Source organism: Pan paniscus, chromosome 1 (genome assembly GCF_029289425.2).
Source record: "Pan paniscus chromosome 1, NHGRI_mPanPan1-v2.0_pri, whole genome shotgun sequence".
NCBI classification, from domain to species: Eukaryota; Metazoa; Chordata; class Mammalia; order Primates; family Hominidae; genus Pan; species Pan paniscus.
Window position 1 is genome coordinate 11,489,848 of NC_073249.2, and position 23,873 is coordinate 11,513,720.

General features: G+C 37.4%; 1 protein-coding gene across 4 annotated transcripts in view; it reads right to left on the reverse strand.

Annotated features, from left to right (window-relative positions):
* The window catches only part of RYR2 (ryanodine receptor 2), a 788,503-nt gene that overhangs the window by 162,292 nt on the left and 602,338 nt on the right, over window positions 1-23,873 (reverse strand). For all 4 annotated transcript variants that reach the window (XM_034949586.3, XM_055098600.2, XM_055098645.2 and 1 more), the window contains 9 exons: window positions 23,132-23,352; window positions 21,727-21,817; window positions 18,812-18,952; window positions 17,242-17,405; window positions 15,214-15,292; window positions 13,152-13,241; window positions 12,275-12,412; window positions 6,628-6,705; window positions 5,251-5,326 (listed from right to left, as the gene is read on the reverse strand). In XM_034949586.3, the coding sequence (XP_034805477.1) occupies window positions 5,251-5,326; window positions 6,628-6,705; window positions 12,275-12,412; window positions 13,152-13,241; window positions 15,214-15,292; window positions 17,242-17,405; window positions 18,812-18,952; window positions 21,727-21,817; window positions 23,132-23,352 (1,078 nt within the window). The remainder of the gene's footprint in view (window positions 1-5,250; window positions 5,327-6,627; window positions 6,706-12,274; window positions 12,413-13,151; window positions 13,242-15,213; window positions 15,293-17,241; window positions 17,406-18,811; window positions 18,953-21,726; window positions 21,818-23,131; window positions 23,353-23,873) is intronic.

The window sequence follows — 23,873 nt, forward strand, 5'->3', positions numbered from 1 at the left end:
TTTAATACCATTAGGTGACACTGTGCTATCATACATGCAAGGTGCTGGTCAAGAACTACCAAGCTAACAAATACTAACCATAATAAGGAATTCAGGTACTTCACAGTATATTAATAATATCAAGCACAAACAGTTGTCAGAAGACAATAATAACAAACACTTGTGAACAGCAGAGGGTATAGACTATGTTACTAAGTTTAGTAGAAACCAAATTTGACTTTTGTCCTAATCAAAGATATAATTAAACAGGACACTTTATAAGGATACTATAATTAACAACAATTTATTATATATTTTCAAATAGCTCCAAGAGCAGTTTTTGAATGCTCCCAACACAAAGAAATATAAATGTTTGAGGTGATGGATTGGCTAATTACCCTGATTTGATCATTACACATTGTATACATGTATGCAAATATCACACTGTACCTCATATAGACAATTATGTATCAGTTAAAAATAAAAGCAAAAATCTTTTTAAAATCAAACATCGAATTCCATCACCCTAATTTAATCAACCATCACCTAGTTTGAACTCCATCACTGCATTTAGTACCAGAGAATGCTATTAATTTGGCACCTTAATTTGTAATCAGTGATTTTGGGGCCGCATACCAATAAGTTATTGTGGGGGAAGTGGGGAGAGAAAGAGAAAGATGCTTTAAAGAGGTCTATAATTTAAAAATCCTAAGAATGCAAAGTACCCACTAACTCTGAAACTCTTCTCACCCTCTTCGACCTTCATTGAACTAGATGGCAAAGGGATCTGAAAGCCTGCCAGGTGACTGAACTAGCACTGTGCCTCTAACTAGCAGTGTGACCGTGGACATTTACGTTGCTCCTCCACCCTCAACTTTCCCATTTATGATATGGATGTAGACATCTTGTGCTGAAGGAAATCAGCTACATGGAGAGGTAAATGAGTGAGCAGTAATTCTGAGGATATTACCAAACATACCAGCACGGACTCATGAACCCATTCATACTAAACGGTAAAAAAATGCTTGACACCAGTGGGCTGTCTGTGGCTTAACAACAGATGACCATGGTATAAAATACTTGAAGTGGCAGTGGGAAAATAACATTTTTTACTAATTTGGGGGCACTAATCACACTTTTTGGACTTACACTCCTTTATTTCTATTAACTCCTTATGGCATCTGATTTTCCCTCAGACTTTTCTAGATTCCAAAAGAGCACTGAGGATCAGATGACTAAGGCAAGCAAAGGAGGCATTTTTCTCCTGATTTTCCTAAAGCAGATTCATCTTCTCTGCACAGATGCAGGGATGATAAAAGAGAAGAGAATGGGTGAAAACAAAACGGTGCAGCTTTGGCCCTGATTCTTTTAGTGTTTCTGACTTCTTATTTCTATTTCTCTCTCTCACGCACGCACACACACACACACGCACACACACACACACACACCCAGGCACCAAGACATCGGGTGGTGACAGATTCCTCCCACCTACCTCTTATCGGCAGTGGGAGTAGAGCTGGCAGGATACAACTGTTGGCTATAAGGATCCTCCCCACTATTAATGTCTCTGAGTGAGAAAACAACTTTGAAAAAAAGACACATGTCGTTTCTGCTCTGAAACTGGCCACAGTCTGTAACCTATCTTCTATGCCCAAGACTCATTTCTCTGGTTTGCTAATCTCAATAACCTAAAAGCCAGGATCCTGACTGTATAGTTCAACACGTTTCCCACTGGTCTGCCATTTTGGTTCTAAACTAGTTCCTCTTTAAAAATGAGATCCATACATGCAGTAAGAGAATTAAAGACTGCGAGGACTAATTTCCCCTACCTCACCACTTAGTCTGCTGCCACTAGGTTAGTTTCCCAACTACAGAATATAAATTTGAGCCAGTACAAGTTGTACATGCAGTAAGAGAATTAAAGACTGCGAGGACTAATTTCCCCTACCTCACCACTTAGTCTGCTGCCACTAGGTTAGTTTCCCAACTACAGAATACAAATTTGAGCCAGTACAAGTTGTATGCAGAAGTATGGATGTGCCATTTACGAGTGGTATGACTTAAAGAAAATATCGATCTGGCTCAGAAATTTAAATAATAATGATTTTCTATCATGCTTATTTAGAAAAGCATATAGGTTGAATAGGTCTAATCTAAAAATCTGAAATCCAAATGTTCCAAAATCAGAAACTTTTTGAGTATCTACATGATGCTCAAAGGAAACACTTATTGGAGCATTTAAGCTTTTGGATTTGGGATTTGGGATGCTGAACCAGTAAGTATATGCAAATATTTTAAAAATCAGAAAAAAATCTCAACTTTCAAACAGTTTTGGTTCCAAACATTTTGGATAAGGGATAATCAACTTGTAATAAGATAGCTGCTTATTATTTTTAATTTAACTGTACCACAGTGACTGAAACATAGTTTAAAAAAAGGAACAGACATTTTTTCATGTAATCTGCTCATGTAATAAGCAGTGATTTTGTTTACCAGTTATGTGGGCAATACCCTGTCAAGAATTTCACAAAACAAAACTCTATGACTCATTTGCCATCCATCCATTCATCCATGCATCCATGAGCCAAACAATGAATTAACCATTCATTTAACAAACATTTATGGGGTGGTTTTAGAATACAGGCATATTATCCTTGAGCAGCATTTTGAAATAGGCAATTAAAAATGTGGAATCTTCTCCCTCTCCCTCTCCCTCTCCCTCTCCCTCTTCCATCTCCCTCTCCCTCTCTGGTCTCCCTCTCCCCACAGTCTCCCTCTCCCCACGGTCTCCCTCTGATGCCGAGCCGAAGCTGGACTGTACTGCTGCCATTTTGGCTCACTGCAACCTCCTTGCCTGATTCTCCTGCCTCAGCCTGCCGAGTGCCTGCGATTGCAGGCGCGCGCCGCCACGCCTGACTGGTTTTCGTATTTTTTTGGTGGAGACGGGTTTTTGCTGTGTTGGCCGGGCTGGTCTCCAGCTCCTAACCGCGAGTGATCCGCCAGCCTCGGCCTCCCGAGGTGCCGGGATTGCAGACGGAGTCTCGTTCACTCAGTGCTCAATGGTGCCCAGGCTGGAGTGCAGTGGCGTGATCTCGGCTCGCTACAACCTCCACCTCCCAGCCGCCTGCCTTGACCTCCCAAAGTGCCGAGATTGCAGCCTCTGCCCGGCCGCCACCCCATCTGGGAAGTGAGGAGCGTCTCTGCCTGGCCGCCCATCCTCTGGGATGTGAGGAGCCCCTCTGCCCGGCAGCCCAGTCTGGGAAGTGAGGAGCACCTCTTCCCGGCCGCCATCACATCTAGGAAGTGAGGAGCGTCTCTGCCCGGCCGCCCATTGTCTGAGATGTGGGGACCGCCTCTGCCCCGCCGCCCCGTCTGGGATGTGAGGAGTGTCCCTGCCCAGCCGCCCCGTCTGAGAAGTGAGGAGACCCTCTGCCTGGCAACTGCCCCGTCTGAGAAGTGAGAAGCCCCTCCGCCCAGCAGCCGCCCCATCTGAGAAGTGAGGAGACCCTCTGCCTGGCAACTGCCCCGTCCGTCTGAGAAGTGAGGAGCCCCTCCGCCCAGCAGCCGCCCCGTCTGAGAAGTGAGGAGCCCCTCCGCCCGGCAGCCACCCTGTCTGGGAAGTGAGGAGCCTCTCCGCCCGGCAGCCACCCCGTCCGGGAGGGAGGTGGGGGTGTCAGCCCCCCGCCCGGCCAGCCGCCCCGTCCGGGAGGGAGGTGGGGGTGTCAGCCCCCCGCCCGGCCAGCCGCCCCGTCCGGGAGGTGAGGGGTGCCTCTGCCCGGCCGCCCCTACTGGGAAGTGAGGAGCCCCTCTGCCAGGCCACCACCCCGTCTGGGAGGTGTACCCAACAGCTCATTGAGAATGGCCATGATGACAATGGCGGTTTTGTGGAATAGAAAGGGGGGAAAGGTGGGGAAAAGATTGAGAAATCGGATGGTTGCCGTGTCTGTGTAGAAAGAAGTATACATGGGAGACTTTTCATTTTGTTCTGTACTAAGAAAAATTCTTCTGCCTTGGGATCCTGTTGATCTGTGACCTTACCCCCAACCCTGTGCTCTCTGAAACATGTGCTGTGTCCACTCAGGGTTAAATGGATTAAGGGCGGTTCAAGATGTGCTTTGTTAAACTGATGCTTGAAGGCAGCGTGCTCGTTAAGAGTCATCACCACTCCCTAGGGAAAAAAACCCAGGGACACAAACACTGCGGAAGGCCGCAGGGTCCTCTGCCTAGGAAAACCAGAGACCTTTGTTCACTTGTTTATCTGCTGACCTTCCCTCCACTATTGTCCTATGACCCTGCCAAATCCCCCTCTGCAAGAAACACCCAAGAATGATCAATAAAAAATAAAAAAAATAAAAAATAAAAAATGTGGAATCTTCTCTTTTCCTCTCTGTGACCAATCCTAATTTGTGTTACTCTGTTTCCTAGTGCTTGGTGCCAGGTACCATCCTTCCATATCACAGCTTTACCTTTCACCATGAAATATCCCCACTTTCAAAATCTTCTCCCCTTCTACATTTTCACCTAGTCAAATAAATAAAAAGTAGAAGCTTTATTGGCACCTGTAACTATACAATAAGGATTACAAAATAAATAAATGTTGTGGCCCTGAGCTCGAAAATAATATATTCCTATCAGGGGAAAGAAAACCATATAGGAAGTCATTAACGACAGCGCATATGCGCGCACACACACACACATTATAAACAATATGTGTATAGACTAACGGCAAATAAATAATGTTGAAAGATATCATCAGTATAGCATATGTTAAACTGAAGAAAATATTTATGCAAATAAATTTTAAAAGACTTGAGAAATAACTAAGAACATTAGTTCATTTAGTATTTGAATAAAAAAACGGGAAAAGTGCAAGCAAAAGCATGTAAGAGACAGTAACATAGCTGGACTAGACAAAAGAGGCTAAGATAGGAAATAAAAAGGGGTGAGATAGGAGATATTTAAGTTGGGGAAGAGAGTCAGGGAGGGAAGTCTAAGTCATTCATAGAACAACTCAGATATCAGGATGAGAAGTATAGAAGTCTATAAGCTAAAATGGGTAAAAAAAAGCTGTCAAAATTCTGAGACACAAGAAAATATATACTAGCCACTAGGAAATTACAGCATTTCCAACTTCAATCTGTTACAGGCACAATTAAACCATTCTGATTTTAAAAAGTTATAATAAGCTGTTGTGCTGAAGACGACTTCATCCATACACTCATGGAATTGAGCTCAGATTATTTTTTAATAAACGTTTTTAGAAAATATTACCTTTGGACTCCAACTCCATTTTCTTTTTCTTTGCCCATATATTATGGTAGTTTTCAGCCATCATTTCTGCCATAGCCTTAAATGAACAAAAATATTTATTGTTTCAATAAGTAAAAAAGGATAATATTGCTTTCTAATATATAATATTAGATACCTTAAAGGAATAACTCATACAGTATTAGTGCTATGATACATTTAAAAGATACCAAACACTCTTCTTTAGAATGTAAATCCCAGAGAATTGTAAGGATTTGCAATATTCTACAGTAACTAAACAGCAGATGAAAATGGTCATTGTTATTCATAATGTTTGAAGACATTAATTCAATAATGAAACCAAAATAGCTATGGACTTCAGAAAAAATATTTGTATTTACAAGTTCTTGTTTTAATTTCCAAAGCCTTAAAAATGACCTAAACCTTATTCAACTTGAATATGGAGAATGTTAGATGGACAGTCAAAGATTTGATGTCTAAATCAATCTCTGTCCAAACTAGGTGAGAGACCTTAGACTAGCCAAGTTAATCTTTCTGTGACTTTTTGGGTTTTGATAAGATTACCTCCTGGATTCTTTCTACATTTGATTTTCAAGTTTACTGTGTCATTTTAATACGTTCATATGGGAGCAATAACAAATGGCAAACCAAACAATTTAACAATATGTAAATTTTATATTTACGGTCCTTATTTCTCTTGGAACAATACAGTTACCAACAATGCTAATATGTTATTTGAACACCATATTGACCTATTAACTTTATGTCTCAAGGCAATAAATTTTATCTTACTTTCAAATCTGCTATTTCGAAGTAGGTTCCTTGGTGACAAAAAAGAACAGATGAGACTATGAATGGAGCAAGCAAATGCAATCAATGTCTCTGGAAAAACTTAAAAGAAGGTGGCCCTTGCACAGAGCATTATTAACTTTTTACCTTCTTCTCACACACAACTATTTAACATAGAGATTTTTAAATGGCTATTAAAGGAAAATATGTTATACAGCTGCAACACCCTAGAAACAGTTGTATCAACTTTTTTTTTTTTTTTTTTTTCTTTGAGAGGGAGTCTCACTCTGTCACTCAGGCTGGAGTGCAGTGGTGTGATCTCAGCTCACTGCAACCTCTGCCTCCCAGGTCCAAGCGATTCTCCTGCCTCAGCTTCCCAAGTAGCTGGGACTATAGGCACGTGCCACCACACCCAGCTATCAATTTTGATAGTATTAAAAAATTAGAGTATATAATCTATAAATTCCATGGATCCATTATAGATTGCCACATTCAAATAAACCATGCTGTGAAATATATGCAGGAAAGCATTACATTATGCTTCTTAAAAATTAAATTTGGAGACTATTTTTAAAAGTTAATAGTACTTACATGCAGGTCTCTAGATAGCGTAACATTGCTCATGTCAATGGCCCGGGGACTGTAACCATGGGCAGCGTCTACAGAAACCTAGATCATTTGTGTGAAAAAACAGTGCCTCATTAAAAACCTTGTGAAGAGAGACTTAACTTATACTTTAAAAATATGGCACAAATTTCCAAACATAGTGTTTCCTTAGATAAAACTGGCAAGTTTCTATACAAAATGATGTTGTAAACACATCTCGCACATTAAAATTATATTTGGGTGTCTGAAAATGATTTATGATTGATAATTCTGAAAATTGCCTATCAGAATTTGATGTATTGTGCAATGAATCCAAAATTCTGAAATATTATCTTATGCAGAGGACCATTACATTTTTGAGTTTCTTACAAATCCAAATTGGCTGCAATGAAATTTACTCTTCCTCACGCAAGCAAGAGTTAATCAAAGACGTCAATATTTACAAATGTCTTGATGGGTCAAATGTTAGGATAAAGTATAACCAACTTTTAAATTATCATAGTATATCATATAGTATTCAGTAATGCACTTGGAAATCCTCGAGGAAGAGACTTCTTTAATTTCTGATTTAAAGCTTTTAAAAAATGAAATATACCCTCTTTACCAATTTTAAGAAAGCTTCACTAACCATCCTGGGCACTTACCTCCTTCCACCCAATGGCATATTATGTGAAAGTGTACCACAGAAATGAGCTCTGGTTCCTGCTTATAAATCTAAAACTATATCTTCATATTTTCCATAATTGTGTATATTGTCTCATTAAAAATGCCCAAAAAGCAAACTAAAAACAAAATGAAAATATAGCTCATTATCATGCTTGTGAAATAAAAGTGAGTGTTACATATGCTATAACTAATAACAGGCTCATGAGCGATACTTAACTTACGGGTCAGTTTTGACAGCACCCTGGCTTCTGTGCCTTCACCATGAGGACACTGTTCAAACCTTGTTCAAAGAAGGCAAACACCATGGTGGAATGAATCCAGCTTTCTCTGTACCTCACTGCTGTTTTTTGAGCATCACTCCCTTTTTATCTATAAATGTTATCCAGCTGCATGGCAGCCCCAAACTCTCACTGAACCTGTCCTGGTTTCAGGGACTGCCACTGGTTCTTTGTTCAATTAAACTCTGTTAAATTTAATTTGTCTGAAGTTTTCCTTTTCTTTTTTTTTTTTTTTTGAGACAGACTCTCGCTCTGTCACCAGGCTGGAGTGCAGTGGCACGATCTTGACTCGCTGCAACCTCTGCCTCCCAGGTTCAAGCGATTCTCCTGCCTCAGCCTCCCGAGTAGCTGGGATTACAGGCACGCATCTCTGTGACCAGCTAATTTTCATATTTTTAGTAGAGATGGGGTTTCACCATATTGGGCAGGATGGTCTCAAACTCCTGACCTTGTGATCCACCCACCTTGGCCTCCCAAAGTGCTGGGATTACAGGCATGAGCCACCATGCCCGGCCTTAAGTTTTTCTTTTAATATGCTAAATAGGCCACCAGCCTCAAAGGCTGGTATGAAACTAGGTAATGGATGTAAAATCCTTAGCAAAGTGCCTGACACAAAGAAATGGATCAGGAATTTTAGTAAATGGCTATTCTCATTGTTAGTATACTATCATTATCACTACTACCACCATAACTGCTATCAACACCATAGTTCCCATACAGTTGTAGTGAGGAGTGGGTGAACATATTTGGGAGTCATAATTTTGCCCACCACAACATATAAAATCAAAGTCATTATTCTCTCCTTGCTGTCTCCAGCACTCCTATGGTCTTTACCTCACCTAACACAGCTATTGATTTGGGGACACAAGCTAGAATCCATGGCAACCATCTCGGGTTACTCCCCTTCATCCATTATCATGTCTATGTCCCCACCTAAATCTCCTCTTGAATTGTAGCTCCCATAATTCCTTCATGTTGTCGGGGGTACCCAGTGGGAGATAACTGAATCATAGGGGCATTTTCCTCCATACTGTTCTTGTGGTAGTGAATAAGTCTCACAAGATCTGGTGGTTTCATAAGGGGAAACCCCTCTCACTTGGTTCCTCATTCTTCTCGTCTGCCACCATGTGAGATGTGCCTTTTACCTTCCACCATGAGTGTGAGGCCTCCACAGCCACGTGGAACTGTGACGCCATTGAAGCTCTTTCTTTTGAAATTTGCCCAGTTTCAAGTATGTTGTTTATTTCCCCCATTAGAATGTAAGCTCCTTGACAGCAGAGATTTTTGTCCATTTCGTCACTGATCTATCTGAAAAGCTTAGAACAATGCAGCTTACATAATAGGTGCTCAATAAGTATCTGTTGAAGGAATGAATGCACCATTCCTCTATCCTATCTTGTATTTTAGTTCTAGATAAGAAACACATTCCAAAAGTTTCATTCTAATCTCCATTCCCCTTCCGGGTTATAAGCTTATTTTTCATTTGTTTTAAATAGTTTTTGTCCTACATGTGTAGTACTGAAAAACAGATACAAGGTAAGAAATTGGAATTTGGGAGTAAATAATTGTTGAAAACCTGTGGGATATGCCTGAAATTGTCAGAAATGTTTTTTGCTGTTTTCTTTAGTATCCCTACCAAGGAGGGGGTCAAAACCCACCCAGTTAACCCCTCTCCAATCAGCTTCTTGTAACTTTGATCAGCCCTTATATACTCTATTGTATATTCTGTCAAGTTGATACTGGTATTATTCATGCCCTTAAGTTTGTCTTACATATGCAAATTATAAAACCCTAAGTGGACAGTAAATTTCCTGAAATCAGGATTCATGTCTTCCTGTGGTATTCATGGTAAACAAAGGACATTCGTCAGGTTATTGATCCACATAATGATAATAAGGACAAAAATTATGGCTCACCTATATTGAAATATATGCCAGTTATTCTTTTAAGTGATTGACAAGCATCATAACCAGAACACTCACAACATTCTTTCAAAGCCGATGCTCATACCAGCTTCATTTTAAAAATGAGAAAACTGCAGCATACAGAGGTTAACCAGTTTACCCAAGCTCACGATACCAGCTAGGTACTCATGGGTGAGACCAGAATGTCAACCCAGGCTTGGCTGTGCCAGATACTGCCATTAACCATGGGCCACTTGTGTGTCCCTGAGGGAGTGCTAAGCCCCAGTGAAAAAAAGCTGAGGAATTCAGGCTCAGAATCACATCTACACATGATCTTCACTCATCCATTTGTATTCCTTTTATAAAATGATGCTATAAAAAGTGTTCCTTTAGTCAGAAGAGTTTATACAATATAGAAAATTGCTTTATAATCACATAGGAAATCAGTAACATAAAAAAAGACAAAGAGGTTTAACAAGATGATAGTCAAAAAAGAAAATGCTATAAGGCAAGTAATGGAGAAATGACAATCTATGTTAATATTTCAAATAATATTGGTTTATGCTTAAAGAACCTTTGGGTGAAAATAATGGCAAGTTATAAATAGACTTGTGGCCTTTGGTGTATATTGCTCCCCATTTCTGAGGCTTATAGAAATATTCTTTCTTTCCCACCTACAGGCCAAAGTGCTACAAACACAAATATACTCTTTCATTTACCACTAATGTGATGCTCTCAATAAATGCTCTCCACAGAAATATTGACATAACAATAGTAACAATAAGAATTCACATTTAATGAGGCAAACAGAGATCAAGTACACAAAGGTACATCTTTAGAAAGTAGCACTACCGGGATTTAAGCCCAAGTGGTGAAATTCCATAGCCCTTCCTCTTATCTCATAAACTGTGCCTCTGGCACAAGCATCGCCTAATATTTTGAAATCACATATGAAATTTAAGAATGAATTTCAAAAATCACATGTCACCATAAAAATCACTAAGACATGAGAGATGGTTTCACGGGTTAATAGGGTCTATTAAGGGCTTACTATTAGAACAAAAAGGAGAAAGAGAAAGAGGAGGGATATAAAATATACACGATTTTAAATTAGAGTACATAATTTTTGTTATTAAGGGCAGTGGGAGAATCTACCTTATTTTTCATGAAGCCTAAAGTCACCTCCATTTGTAGTAATTTCTTATTTCTTATCTACCTGACAGAATAATTTAAAAAAAAACATCCCTTTCTCTATACTGTGTAGTGCCTTATTCATACCACTAGTCCCACCCTTACCATACCATGTTGTAGTAGATTTAACTTGACCTTATCTAACACTATTTTATGACTTTTAGGATTAGAATTGTCTTGCTATCTTTGTATTCTTATTATCTAGTACGCAGTTTGTGCTCAGCATTTGTTGAAACAGATTAAAATAAAAGCTAATCTACTTATAAAAGTACACAGACAAAAAAATAGATAAAATACACTTTTATAGCTTCCATCCATATATGATACATCCCAAAGACAACTGAATGTAAAGTATGCCCAAATCAGAACTCAATTTATTTAAAATTAAAATTTGACCAAGGTCAAATTTATTTAAAAGTATATTTCAAATATGGAGCATGTGAAGCACATGCTGTTAGACCCTCATTTTTTTTTTCAAAAATGATATTTGTGTAAATAGCAATAATAAACAATATTTGGTGTAAACCACATACATAGTGAGCTGAGGGGTCAGGAAAAGAATAATGACAGATTTAGCTCCCAGGAGAAATGAGGGGGTCAAAGGTAAGCAGCTCACATGACCTCGTGACTAAATGTTAACGGGTGGTATTTGGTGTCCTCCCTGAACTCTAGCTTTTCCACATCAAGGCTGTGCCTTACTCTTGCCACCTTGAGCACCGAAGACCTATGGGTAGAGCCTTGCTTGTTTGTCGAACTCCCTTGACATGGTCCAGCAGCAACATCTTCTGTGAATTCTTGCTCTGCCTGTGTGGCTGTATACCTTCCCTCTGCAGACAGGAGCGCCCTTGTGCCTTCTAAATCTGGATCATGACTGTCTGAACACCCTACTCTTTCCTAAGAATCAACCCTCAGATCCCACTGGAAATGAGAAGAAAGCTCTATAGACAAACTAGCTGTAGCAAATGAACATAATGTACTGTTTTCATTAGGAAAACTTCAGGACCTTACAACTGTTTACTTCTTCTTCTTCTTTTAAATTTTTTATTATACTTTAAGTTCTGGGGTACATGTGCAGAACATGCAGGTTTGTTACATGGGCATAAACATGCCATAGTGGTTTGCTGCACCCATCAACCCGTCATCTACATTAGGTATTTCTCTTAATGCTATCCCTCCCCTAGCCCCCCACCCCCTGACAGGCCCCGGTGTGTGATGTTCCCCTCCCTCTGTCCATGTGTTCTCATTGTTCAGCCTCCACTTATGAGTGAGAACATGCGGTGTTTGGTTTTCTGTTCCTATGTTAGTTTGCTGAGAATGATGGTTTCCAGCTTCATCCACGTCCTACAACTGGTTACTTCTTCTATACTAGCCAGGAAAAGGAAGGCTTGTACATAAAGTCCAGTAACTTAATCATCATTTAACCTCCCTTGAAACTAAAAAAAATATATATATATAGCGTTTTTCTCTCCCTTCTAAATTTTGTGACTCCTCAGAATTTTCAGATTATTTTTTAGAAAAACCCAATAATTAAATTTAAAAAATTATTTAATCCATAACATAAACAGTTGATTTATCACCGTGATGAATTCTTACCTGGCTTGTCTGAGAAATACGACGAGTCCGGTTGTAAAGGGCCATGCTGTCTCCCTCCCGAGTTCTTTCAATTCTCCAGCCCCAAGCCAGCATAGTTTTTAAAGATTCTTTGATTGGCCAGCGGTAAATTTCTTTTTCCTAGAGAAGAAAAAACAAGAAACAACAGATATATTATGAATGTAAATAAAAATGTTAAGCAACGCTTTGCTCTAAAATAGACTGCCTTCACTTTTTAAAAATTTGATGAGCATAGCTTATTTAAAAATATAAAAAGGAAAGTAAAATTCTAAAAAGCAGAGTGTGAGCAGAGATCTAGTTTTACTAATGTTAGTAAGAGGGATCCTCGCTTTGTTCATTATATAGCACCAAGGTCAATTTCCTTTAGCGACCCGGTTCCTAGGACCTTACACAGAAAAAAGGGACAGCTTATGTAATATACATGTGACTCACAATGAAGTGAAATCCTTTTCACTTCATTTGTCAAGATACTCATTTTTTTCCCAAAGAAGTAAAATATATGAAAATCTATACATAATAAGCACATTATTACTTTGTCATCACTCATCGAGAAACTCTTAAGCATGATAAGAAGATTTTTTAAAGTACTTAAAAATATGGAAGAGGAATAAAAACCAAAAAGGAAAAGAAAAATGTTAAGGAGAGAAGAGAATAAACACAGAAAGGCTGACAGAAATTAAGAATTGAGAGGAAAAGACAAAATATAAGAAGGTTTTTTTTTTTTTAAACGGGACCTTTGGAAGAAAAAATGTGAAATTTAAAATAAAGAAGACATTTTAATATAAAAAATATAACCAAAAAAATACATTTTCCAGAAGAATAAAAACTTTACAAACTAAAACAAACAAAAAATCCTCACCTTTTCAGACAATAGCTTATATGGCTTCATTAATGGCTGAACCTTAGAAGAGTCTGAATATATTTCTCCATAAATCCATCCATTTGCCAACTTAAAAAAAGGCAAACATTAAAAATTGTTTTACACGTGTTAATTTTAGAGATTGTAGATATGCAGGTGTTTAAGTGCATGTTTGATAAAATAAATGTAAAATGAACTAAGGTAAGGGTTAAGATTGAAATTTTATCCAGCATAAGTCACTATAAAGATATTCATCCTAATCAATGCTATTTTCTTTTATTTTAAATTTCAGATTCAGGGAGTAAATGTGCAGTTTTGTTACATGGATATATTGCATGATGTATTTTCAGTAATTATCTGGAACAAGTCTTTTATCTAGAGATTAGAAGCACTTGATCTTCCTTAAACAGACCAAGGTCTTATAATTGTGCCGATAAGCATTCCCACAGGAGGAGGCTAGAGGGATGCACGGTCCCAAGGATATTTATTCTGACCCATCTTGGGACCCCACCTATGAAGTGTAAATACAAAACATGCATTTTAAATAGGAAAACTAGAGTATGCATCTCAGCGTCTTCTCTGAATAATGCCACCTGTTTTACCCATTCTTTCATCAAATTCTCTCTCAACACATTCATTCCATATTATTTTGCCCATCTGTACATATCACCATTTCCCTATATAATTTCTTGTCTGCCTACAGAATCTGAGTAATTAGACTGGAAAACCTTCCTGTAATATTCCTCTCCATCACCAACTCCACCCACTCAGTATTTAGCAGAGTTTTTAAATAAGATAGATCCTTACTGACTTACCTAGTAAATCAATTACTGAATGAAGAACCAGATACTTATCAAAACCAACAAAAAAGGGTTTCTTAGAGGGACTGAAAGACCGGCTGGCCAGGGCAGAGTTTGAAACTCAACATGACATCTCCAGCATGATGATCTTTATTTGTTACGTAGCGTACACATCCTCTGGAAGCAACCTTTGGTGTCTGATTTTCATTTCGCCAAACCAATATAGAAGTATTTTAGTTCTTGAACTATCTCAACTCAACTCCTCTGATGAACCTACTTTATCCTCTGTCAAGTTTAGACTAAGCTCAACTTAAACATGAACCTGTAGGCATAAGATTTCCTTTAGAAAACTTATAATATGTAGAAATTATCTCATAGATGCAGCTACTTTAGTTTTCTCATTTCTGTTGTTTTTATTGAAAACACACAAAAAAGTCACCTGGCCAATGTAATCTATTTTTAGTAAACTGCAGATCTAGTTGGTAGTAAGAAATACAACAGAAGAATAGAAAAGGTAAATAATTGTTAAATCCTGATTAAGAATTTTCAAGATTTTATCTGATATAGAACTACATATAAAACCTGGCCAGGCATGGTGGCTCATGCCTGTAATCTCAGCAGTTTGGGAGGCTGAGGCTGGCTGAACAACTGCTTGAGGCCAATAACAGTTGTTGGAGACCAGCCTGGGCAACATAGCAAGATCTCATCTCTATAAAAAATATTAACAATTAGCAAGGTGTGGTGGTATGCACCTGTAGTCCCAACTACTCAGGCGGTTGAGGCAGGAGGATTGCTCGAGCCCGGTAGTTCCAGGCTGCAGTGAAGTATGATCACACCACTGCACTCCAGCCTGGGCAGCAGAGCAGGACTCAAAAAATAAACCAAAAAAACCTACATATAAAACCAAAGTTTCCTTAAAAGGTGAATTCTGAACCCGGAGTCATCATTTCCTCCTGAAGCTCTTGGTGATTGTTGCTTTTTACTCTGATAAACAATATATGTTATAGAAACTATATTTATAATTTAATGAATAGATCTTTTGAAAGCTTAAAATATTGCTTATTCATAAGGGTATCATATTTGTGTTAATGATAGAGCTAGCTAAATATTATATTATTATATAAGCTAATTGTAATTAAGTATTTTTTCCTAATTTAGATCAAGTTCTCATTTTAAAACAGAAAACTGTCATGGTCAGAAATATTTGAACAGTGACCAGTCATTAATAATGACTACTGAATTAGAATGTAATATCTTTTTACCTTGTCCATTGACCATTTGTCATGGGAGTGTTCTGCATATTTGTTAATGAAGTATTCCAACTTCTCAGGAATTGTAATACTATGAGAAAAGTAAAGACAAAAGAGCTTGATTTTCACAGAATTTACAGGAAATCATATTAATAATTTACTCACAGCTTATGAATGCTTATATCTCATTCAATTTTAACTGTTAAACACTACTTTTTTTTAGAATTACATTTTTCTATTTTCAGAACAATGTAAGAAAAGTCAAGCAGATAATGTTCTATCTGCTCATCTTATATTGATTCATATTTTATGTGCTAACATAACAAATTACATATTATAAAACTATAATAACAATTATTATTAAATATATAAATTGAAATAATTAAAATACATTCAAAGATTAGGACAAAAGATTACACAAAAAAGAAAAAACAAGCACTAAATTTAGTAGTGATGTGTTAAAATTTTTAAATATACATGGTCCACAAATAACACTGGAAATGTTACTGGTATTAACTATAGGGAAAATAATTAACTCCTGCTTTTTGATAATATTTAGTCTTGACTCCTTTTGTGTTTAAATGAATATGTAATTCCTTGATGTTGAGGACATGCAAATGATGACCAAGTCTGATGATAAATCTAAGGCTTAAAATGTATCTATGAATGGAAAATTAAATATATATACATAATTCTATTCATTAATGAATACATCTTATTAAAGTATTAACTTTGAGAATACAATTCTACATAAAATCTAGTATAAGATGGTTTGCTGTTGTTTTCCAGCAGTTAACAGTAATTGAACTATAAGACATACACATACTTAAGAAGCAATATATAAAAAATCATAATCGTCTAGGAATCATTGATATCACCACGTAAACCTGTATCTTTTAAGAAGTCCCCAAAGGGGCAAGCCTAGGTCAATTAATATCCATGCCCACACTTATTAATTAATTGGATTTAATCAACCAACACCAAAACCATGACATTGTTCTGATATTTAAAAATCTCAGATTAGATCATATGTTAGCAAACCACAAACTTACCCATGTAGGAATGTGAATATGTGATATTTTGGTTTACTTACTTCGGAAGAGATACAAAAGATCAATCATATAAGCCAAATACTGGGGGATGGGGGAAAGGGTCTTTTCTCACAGGACTGTCATCAAAGACCAAACATGCAAATTTAAGGCATTATCAAACTAATGGCATACCACTCAGGTTGAAATTCTGATCTGGTTATGGAAGCTAAATCAGCTGGGGGCCACTCAGAAGCCTCAAAGTTGAACTCCCAAGCAAATTCAGAAGCCGTGGATAATAACTACCAAGTGTCTACCTTGCTAAAACTGATCTTGCTGAGTCACCATAGAATCAGTAAGATAAGGTGGCATGAAGAGGCAGCTTTCCTTGCACATGGAGAACCACGGTCCTACTTAAAAACAGTAACGACAACAACAAAATGCTCAGACGTCGAACACCTGATGTTCCCAAACATCCTATTTGTAGAACGATTGGAATTTTCCATAAAAATTCTCATTTGATATTCCCTTCCATCTCGTGCTGCGTTTTATCATGCTGAACATCAGCTGTTAACCCTGGGCCTTGCTGAGATGTAGTGATGGGTGAAGGGATTCCCTTGCTACTCACAGAAACAGCTTTGCAGTGCATGCTGGGAACATCCTAAGTAAAAGATGTTATATAGAAGTTGATTGTAGTTATTAATAAAAATTTAGGGTAATTTTTCAACTAAAAATATAACTGACATACTTTCTTAATTCTATTATAGATATTCCATATACAGAGTCTTGATTGTGTTAAGAGTATCCTAGAAGGTACATCTTATCTATTTCTGATATTAGTATAATCATTATTATTATTACTATCATTTTATAAATTAAAGGGACCCCTATTAAAAGGATACCAATTCAAAGGGGGCATGTATTAGAGAAAGTTCACTTTAGTACCTTATTCAATTTCAGACTTCACACATCATTTACAATAAAAATCTGCTGCAATAGAAAGAGTCCATACTTTGAGGTATCAACAGGTTGTGGGTTAAAGTTCCCTTCAGAATCCATTGATGACTGTTTTTCCATCATACTGACATAATTTGACTCCATGTAGTCTGGAGGCAAAGCTCCCGCAACTGCACTCAGGCAAGGCAGTGCCAGTTTGAAAAGTTCTTGTTCATATTTCTGGGAAAAGTGGAGGACCAAAAAAAAAAATTACTATACGGCAAAACTTGTCAGCATGATCATCAGGGCTGACAGAAGGTTGCAGAAGAAAATCTGAATTACCCTGGACTAACTGAACTCTCTGATCATTCTTCTTCTAGAAAATGAAACACAGGGCCTAAAACCCCATCAAACAGAAAAGAAGCTGCAGCTAGATTTACTGAAGTTTCAGCTTAAGGAGAATAAAATCTTTGACTCTCCAACACATTGGAAATGAAGTAAACTTTAATATTGTCAATGTTTAAAATATTGTTAAGAGATAAACATAATTTCAGTCAATAGGGACTGCATTCCTTATAGTTAGTTATAGATAATTCCTGTACATTATAATGACTACATATAAAAAAACATAAAGTATAACATTCTAGAGAGTGAGAAATTTTAACTGATCCATGTTGCATTATAAAGCTTTGAAAAATAAAATTCTGAGCTGGAAAAGAAATTCTATAGAAAGTATGCATGCTAAAAATTTATAGGAAGAGCTATTTATATATTAATGACAGTTAAATTTATATTTATAGATTTTCTAAAAAATAATAGTAATAATTTATTTCACTTTAAATGTTCAATGTTAAATAAATGTTGTAAATGATTCTAAAAAATACTTACACATTATTTTAAAAGGACTCAGTTTACCAAAGGAAATTCAGTAAGAAAAAGCATTAAAGTGTTGCTACCAAATGTAATTGCAGACAAATTTTCTTCTATTATGTAGCAAATTAGTGGTTATACTACTCCAATCATCTAATAATATCAATCTGGGAATTGAAACTAATTTTGATTAATTTAAGGATGAACACACAAAACTTGTTGTTCTGCCTTTTCTCTAAGATCAACACCTGTCAGTCATCTGAAAACATATGAACTATTCATTATAAATTTTGCAACTATAAGGCAATGCCACATATGCAATGCAACATTGAGTGACGGTATCTAAATCTCCATAGCAGCAAAGCTGGAGACTTTAGCAGGGCACTGGGATATTACAATTACATAAGATTTCATGTTTTGTATTTTTATATTGGATATAATTTCTTTGGCCTTTATAAGATTGGAGATGGGACTAGGGAGAGTTTGAGTCCAAATGCACCAGAAACTTATCAACCTTGTGCAAAATTTCCTGAACTGCTTAGCCATTTTATATTCAGAAACAGTGTTATGATCACAAGGAAAATGCTACCACAATGATTAAGTAAATATAAGTTGCATTTTCAACATTTGTTACGAAGTTGAGAAAAGAAAAAAAATCAAGCCATATGTGTCTTGGTTAGCAAAGATAGTATTCAACTAGGAATACTATCTTACTAAGAATCTGTGGCTTTATACCATTTTATTGATACAAACAAACCCACAAAACATTAAATTACCTTTTGAGACAGGGCATCAAAAATGCCCCAGAACAACTTTCTTGATAAATGAAGTTCTTCTTCTGAGGCAGCACCAAAGTTTCCCCACCCTCCAGGCAGGCAGTAATATTTCCAGCATCTTTCATAATGATTTGTCAGCAGCTATGTGGGAAAACAATTATAAAAGCAATGAGCTATCAAAACCTTTTATATATTTTTTTCATTTCTCCTCATATCACACTCTAATGCTACATTATAAGGTCATCTGAAGTGAAATTGCTCAATCCCATATAAATTATCTTGGAGAATACTATCACCGTGTATACTACACGTGATGGTTAATATTGAGGGTCAACTTGATTGAATTTAAGGATGCAAAGTATTGTTCCTGGGTGTGTCTGTGAGGGTGTTGCCAAAGGAGATTAACATTTGAGTCAATGGACTGGGAGAGGCCGACCCATTCTCAATCTGGGTGGGCACCATCTAATCAGCTGCCAGCACGGCTAGGATAAAAGCAGGCAGAAGAACCTGACTTGCTGAATCTTCTGGCCTTTATCTTTGTCCCATGCTGGGTGCTTCCTGCCCTCAAACATCAGACTCCAAGTTCTTCAGCTTTTGGACTCTTGGATTTACACTAGTGCTTTGCCAGGGGCTCACGGGCCTTCGGCCACAGACTGAAGGCTGCACTGTTGGCTTCCCTACTTTTGAGGTTTTGGGACTCGAACTGGCTTCCTTGCCCCTCAGCTTGCAGACGGCCTATTGTGGGACTTCACCTGGTGATCGTGTGAGTCAATACTCCTTAATAAACTCCCCTTCATATATACATCTATCCTATTAGTTCTGTCCCTCTAGAGAACCCCGGCTAAGACACTATGTCTCTTTCAAATTTAACACTGATTGCAATATGAAGACCAGACACCCAATTTTACAAATAACTATATCTTGAACAGGATTCTTTATGAGGTTTTTTGGATGTCTATGTATCCCTGAGTTCTACGTTAATCATTTACTAATAATTTAATGAATTGTTATTAATATCTTGGAATCCATGTGTAAAATGAAGGGACTGATGTCAGGATGACCCAGAAGCACAATAAAGGAACTATACATCTGTGATTCTTTTTGCTCCCTCTCTGCCTCTCTATGGCTTGCCGCAAAACTTACTTCTCCAAGTAAAGTTCCAAAATTGCTCTACTCTGATCACTTATTTGTCTACATTTCTTTGGTGGTTATGGATGCAATTTATTACTTTACTGATTGTCTACGTTGCTCCTTACATTTTCACCTGTGCATATTGCTTGTTTAGAACTAACCTGGAAGGTCAAGGACAAGCACAGAATCTTTCAATTATTTGGTAGTTCTTTGGATAATTTATTCTTGATCTATATTTGTCAAATTAATAAAACGATCTTATGACTATACATATTTTGACCCTTTCCTATATCTAACGAAGAAAATAAATTATAAGAATTACTGTTATTAAAGTGGACTGCATGTCTTACTGTTAAAATATTACAACTCATTTACTTTCCCTTTCAGTTAAAAAAAATGAACACATACACACATCCACACAATTTAGGAGTCACAAATGATGAAATATTGAGTTCTAATTTGCTTGGCTTAACACTGACATATCTCTAATGTAAAAGAGTTTTATTGCATAAGGGTAACAGCATGAGACTGTATCTTTTTTCACGAATTTTCCAGCTCATTTGTATCAAGAAATTTTGCAAGACAAGGACTATTGAAGATGACAAAAAAATAAAAATAGAATTTTTATCAAGGATATAATTTATTTTACCTAATTCACTAATGTATCTAGATTTATTAAACCAAAGTCAATTTTCATAGAGAAAGATTACTTTTGCTAAATATCCAGGGATGCTTACTGTAACAGCTCCATATAGACTCTTTATATCTCATACTTCTTCAGCACTAGTACTGGGTAGCCATTGGGGAAAAAATAATGCTACTAGATGGCATTGCAGAGTGGTCATCTATAAAAAATCCATCACATTACTATATAACTTTGATGCAAACACTATATTCTATATTCTGAGTCTAGATTATGATATTAAAGGACAAGAAAACATTCCCAACTCAGTAAGAGAGAGTGAGACTTGATCCCGAACAGAATAATACAGTTAGAGAAAATACCAGTGATTTTTCTATGCTGTGTGACAAACTATAATTGCATATACAGAGAGGTTATCTTTGAACCCTATGAAGCGACATTTGGAACCTGTCATGTGATTATTAACTTAGAAAATGTTGTCTTTAAAGCCTCGTCTTTATCCCTCGAGGTTTCCAATAATATTTTAGGCCAGGCCTATTACCATGTTTTCCAACTTAAGAGTATCTTGGCTTATCTTTTCCCTGTGGTCCTTTTTTTTTTTTTTTTTTGATGGAGTCTCACTCTGTCACCCAGGCTGGAGTCAGTGGCGCGATCTCGGCTCACTGCAAGCTCCGCCTCCCAGGTTCACGCCATTCTCCTGCCTCAGTCTCCCACGTAACTGGGACTACAGGCACCTGCCACCACGTCCGGCTAATTTTTTGTATTTTTTATAGAGACGGGGTTTCACCGTGTTAGCTAGGATGGTCTCGATCTCCTAACCTCATGATCCACCCGCCTTGGCCTCCCAAAGTGCTGGGATTACAGGCGTGAGCCCCCGCGCCCAGCCTGTGGTCCTTTTTTTTCCAATTGATTTCTATTTCCATTGTTTCCATGAAAATCAATGTTAAGATTTCTATAATCTTATAGAAGTTGTTTATTTCAAGTTGATGTATACATTCCTATAACTTCTATGCCCATTTCAATAATTGGGAGAAATTTCCCAGCGTCAAGCATGATGTATCTAAGAAATGTATATGTTGTCATAGAAAATAAAGTCAGAGAATCCAGTAATCAAATATCTACAAACATTTCCTATACTTACTTTAAGAGGCATCTTTGCGTGTTCATTTAATAATGGAACATCAAATACTAATCTTCTGAGTAAGTGCTGCATCATAGAAGGTCTCAGTTGTCTGTTGGAACAAAGCTAATGTTCATAATGCCAAGAAATGTGTCTAAACTAAGTAGATCATTCATTAGAATAAATTATATCAGCCAAGGACCCGAATCTACACCTCACTTCAGATGGTATTCATTAGATGTTCTTTGTCCAAAGATTAGCCACTTAGTTACTTTATTTTATATAAGGTGAGATTTCCCAACTTATCTATATCCCCTAGATCTGAAGACCACCCCTTCTTTGATACAGAAGATGTTTCTGTTCTCCTCCTTTCTTTCCTAACCACTCACAAATGCAGACCCCACTGTTTCCTAAGACTTTCCTCCATTAACTTTAGTAAATGTCTCTTCCCTCATTCCAATGGATGGTAAGAAGCAAAAAGAAGAGGGAATATTGGAACACAAAGGAGGAAAAAAAGGCTGAGACAGCAAATTTGCCAGAGAAGGAAGGGAGAGAAAATGTACATAGTGAACATCTACTGTGTCAGGCAACAGCAAGTGTTTTACCTCATGTAATACTTAGAAAATATCTGTGAGATAGGCATTTTGGTTCAATTTTACAGAATCTTAGATTAGGGAAGTTAAAGAATTACTCTTCTGATTTTCCACTTCCCTCAGTGCCATCTGGTTCTCAACCCAGACTCTCCCCGATGGGTGAAAACTTGCCCTTCCCCCAGGGACTGCCAGACTGCTGGCTGCACCTGCAAGAGTCCCTGAGCAGTTACAAATGAGCCACGATCTTTCTAGGGGCTTGAGAAATTATCACTTTCACAGGCAAAACTTCATCAGGGGGAGATACGTTTCTGGTTTTCATTGTAAGACATTCTAGCACTTCTACTTATAGGAAATGGTTTTCCAGGTTGGAGGAAATATTCAGCCTTCATCGTTGCCACACATAAATATGGTTTAATATTATGCTGTATCACATTTTATATTTAAGAAGTCTCTTTTTTCTTTTCTCTTCTAGAAGATGAGTTAAATCATCAAACACAGTCAAAAGGGGAGATCTATTCATCTCACCTAAAGTGGCCAAGGACTCCCGACACAATTACTCCCCACTCCCAACATCCAGAATAGTATTCTGTAACTGGTCAAAAGCTATATCCAACAGCTGGATACCCTAGGAAGGTTTGGAGGAACACTCCGGAACTTGACTGGGAGCAAGGGCAATCGGAGAAGACTCATACCTCAGTATATGGGACTACCTAAAATGAATTAAATTTGTGGTATGGAAAATGTTTCCAAAATTCTAAATAATTTGTCAAAGGCCACATTGTAAATTCTGTTTTTTAAAGAAGAAGCCGGAATAGAATTTGTTATTCACTCACCCACAAATAGAGAGTAAACAAACTTCTATGGAATCCCGCTGAGCTTTGGTAAGTGAACAGCCCTTAGAAAGTCTATACACAGTATGAAGTAATGAGTCAATGAGAGAAGCGTGGTGCTCTGTGCCAGCAAAGAGAGGAGCACATCTTGTTAACAATGGCAAGACGGCTGTGCAAAGGTACCGATTGAGGGCCAAGGCCATGTCTGTAGCACTCAAAGCTGCCTGAAAAAGAATCAGAGAGTAGAAGGCCATTTGTGTTTGGCAGTAGAGAACTTGCAAAGGGATTAACATGGGGACATACAATTTCACTATCCGGAAGATGATAGCACTATGACACATGGAAATGTATTCTTTAGTTATATCTTTAAATGTCGGGTTCATATGATTTTTACCACTAAAAACAATCAACTATCCATTGTTCATAAATAGATAAAAATGAATGAAATGACACTTATCTCCTTAAAAAGCTTAACAGGTTCAGACTCTATCATTAAATATCAATGGTAGGATCAATGTAAGAAGACAATAATATCACAGATGTGAGTATTTTCCTTTGCTAGGCAAAGAGAGGAGCTTATTCTCACAATAGATCTCATATGCGTAAATTCTTTCTGAATTCTCTTTATTATTCATATTTATTCTTCTCATGTCTATCAGCACCAATAATCAAAGGATAACTGTATTACTATGTTATCGTCCACACTATTCAGGTCCACAATTTCAGGTGAATACACAAAACAAAG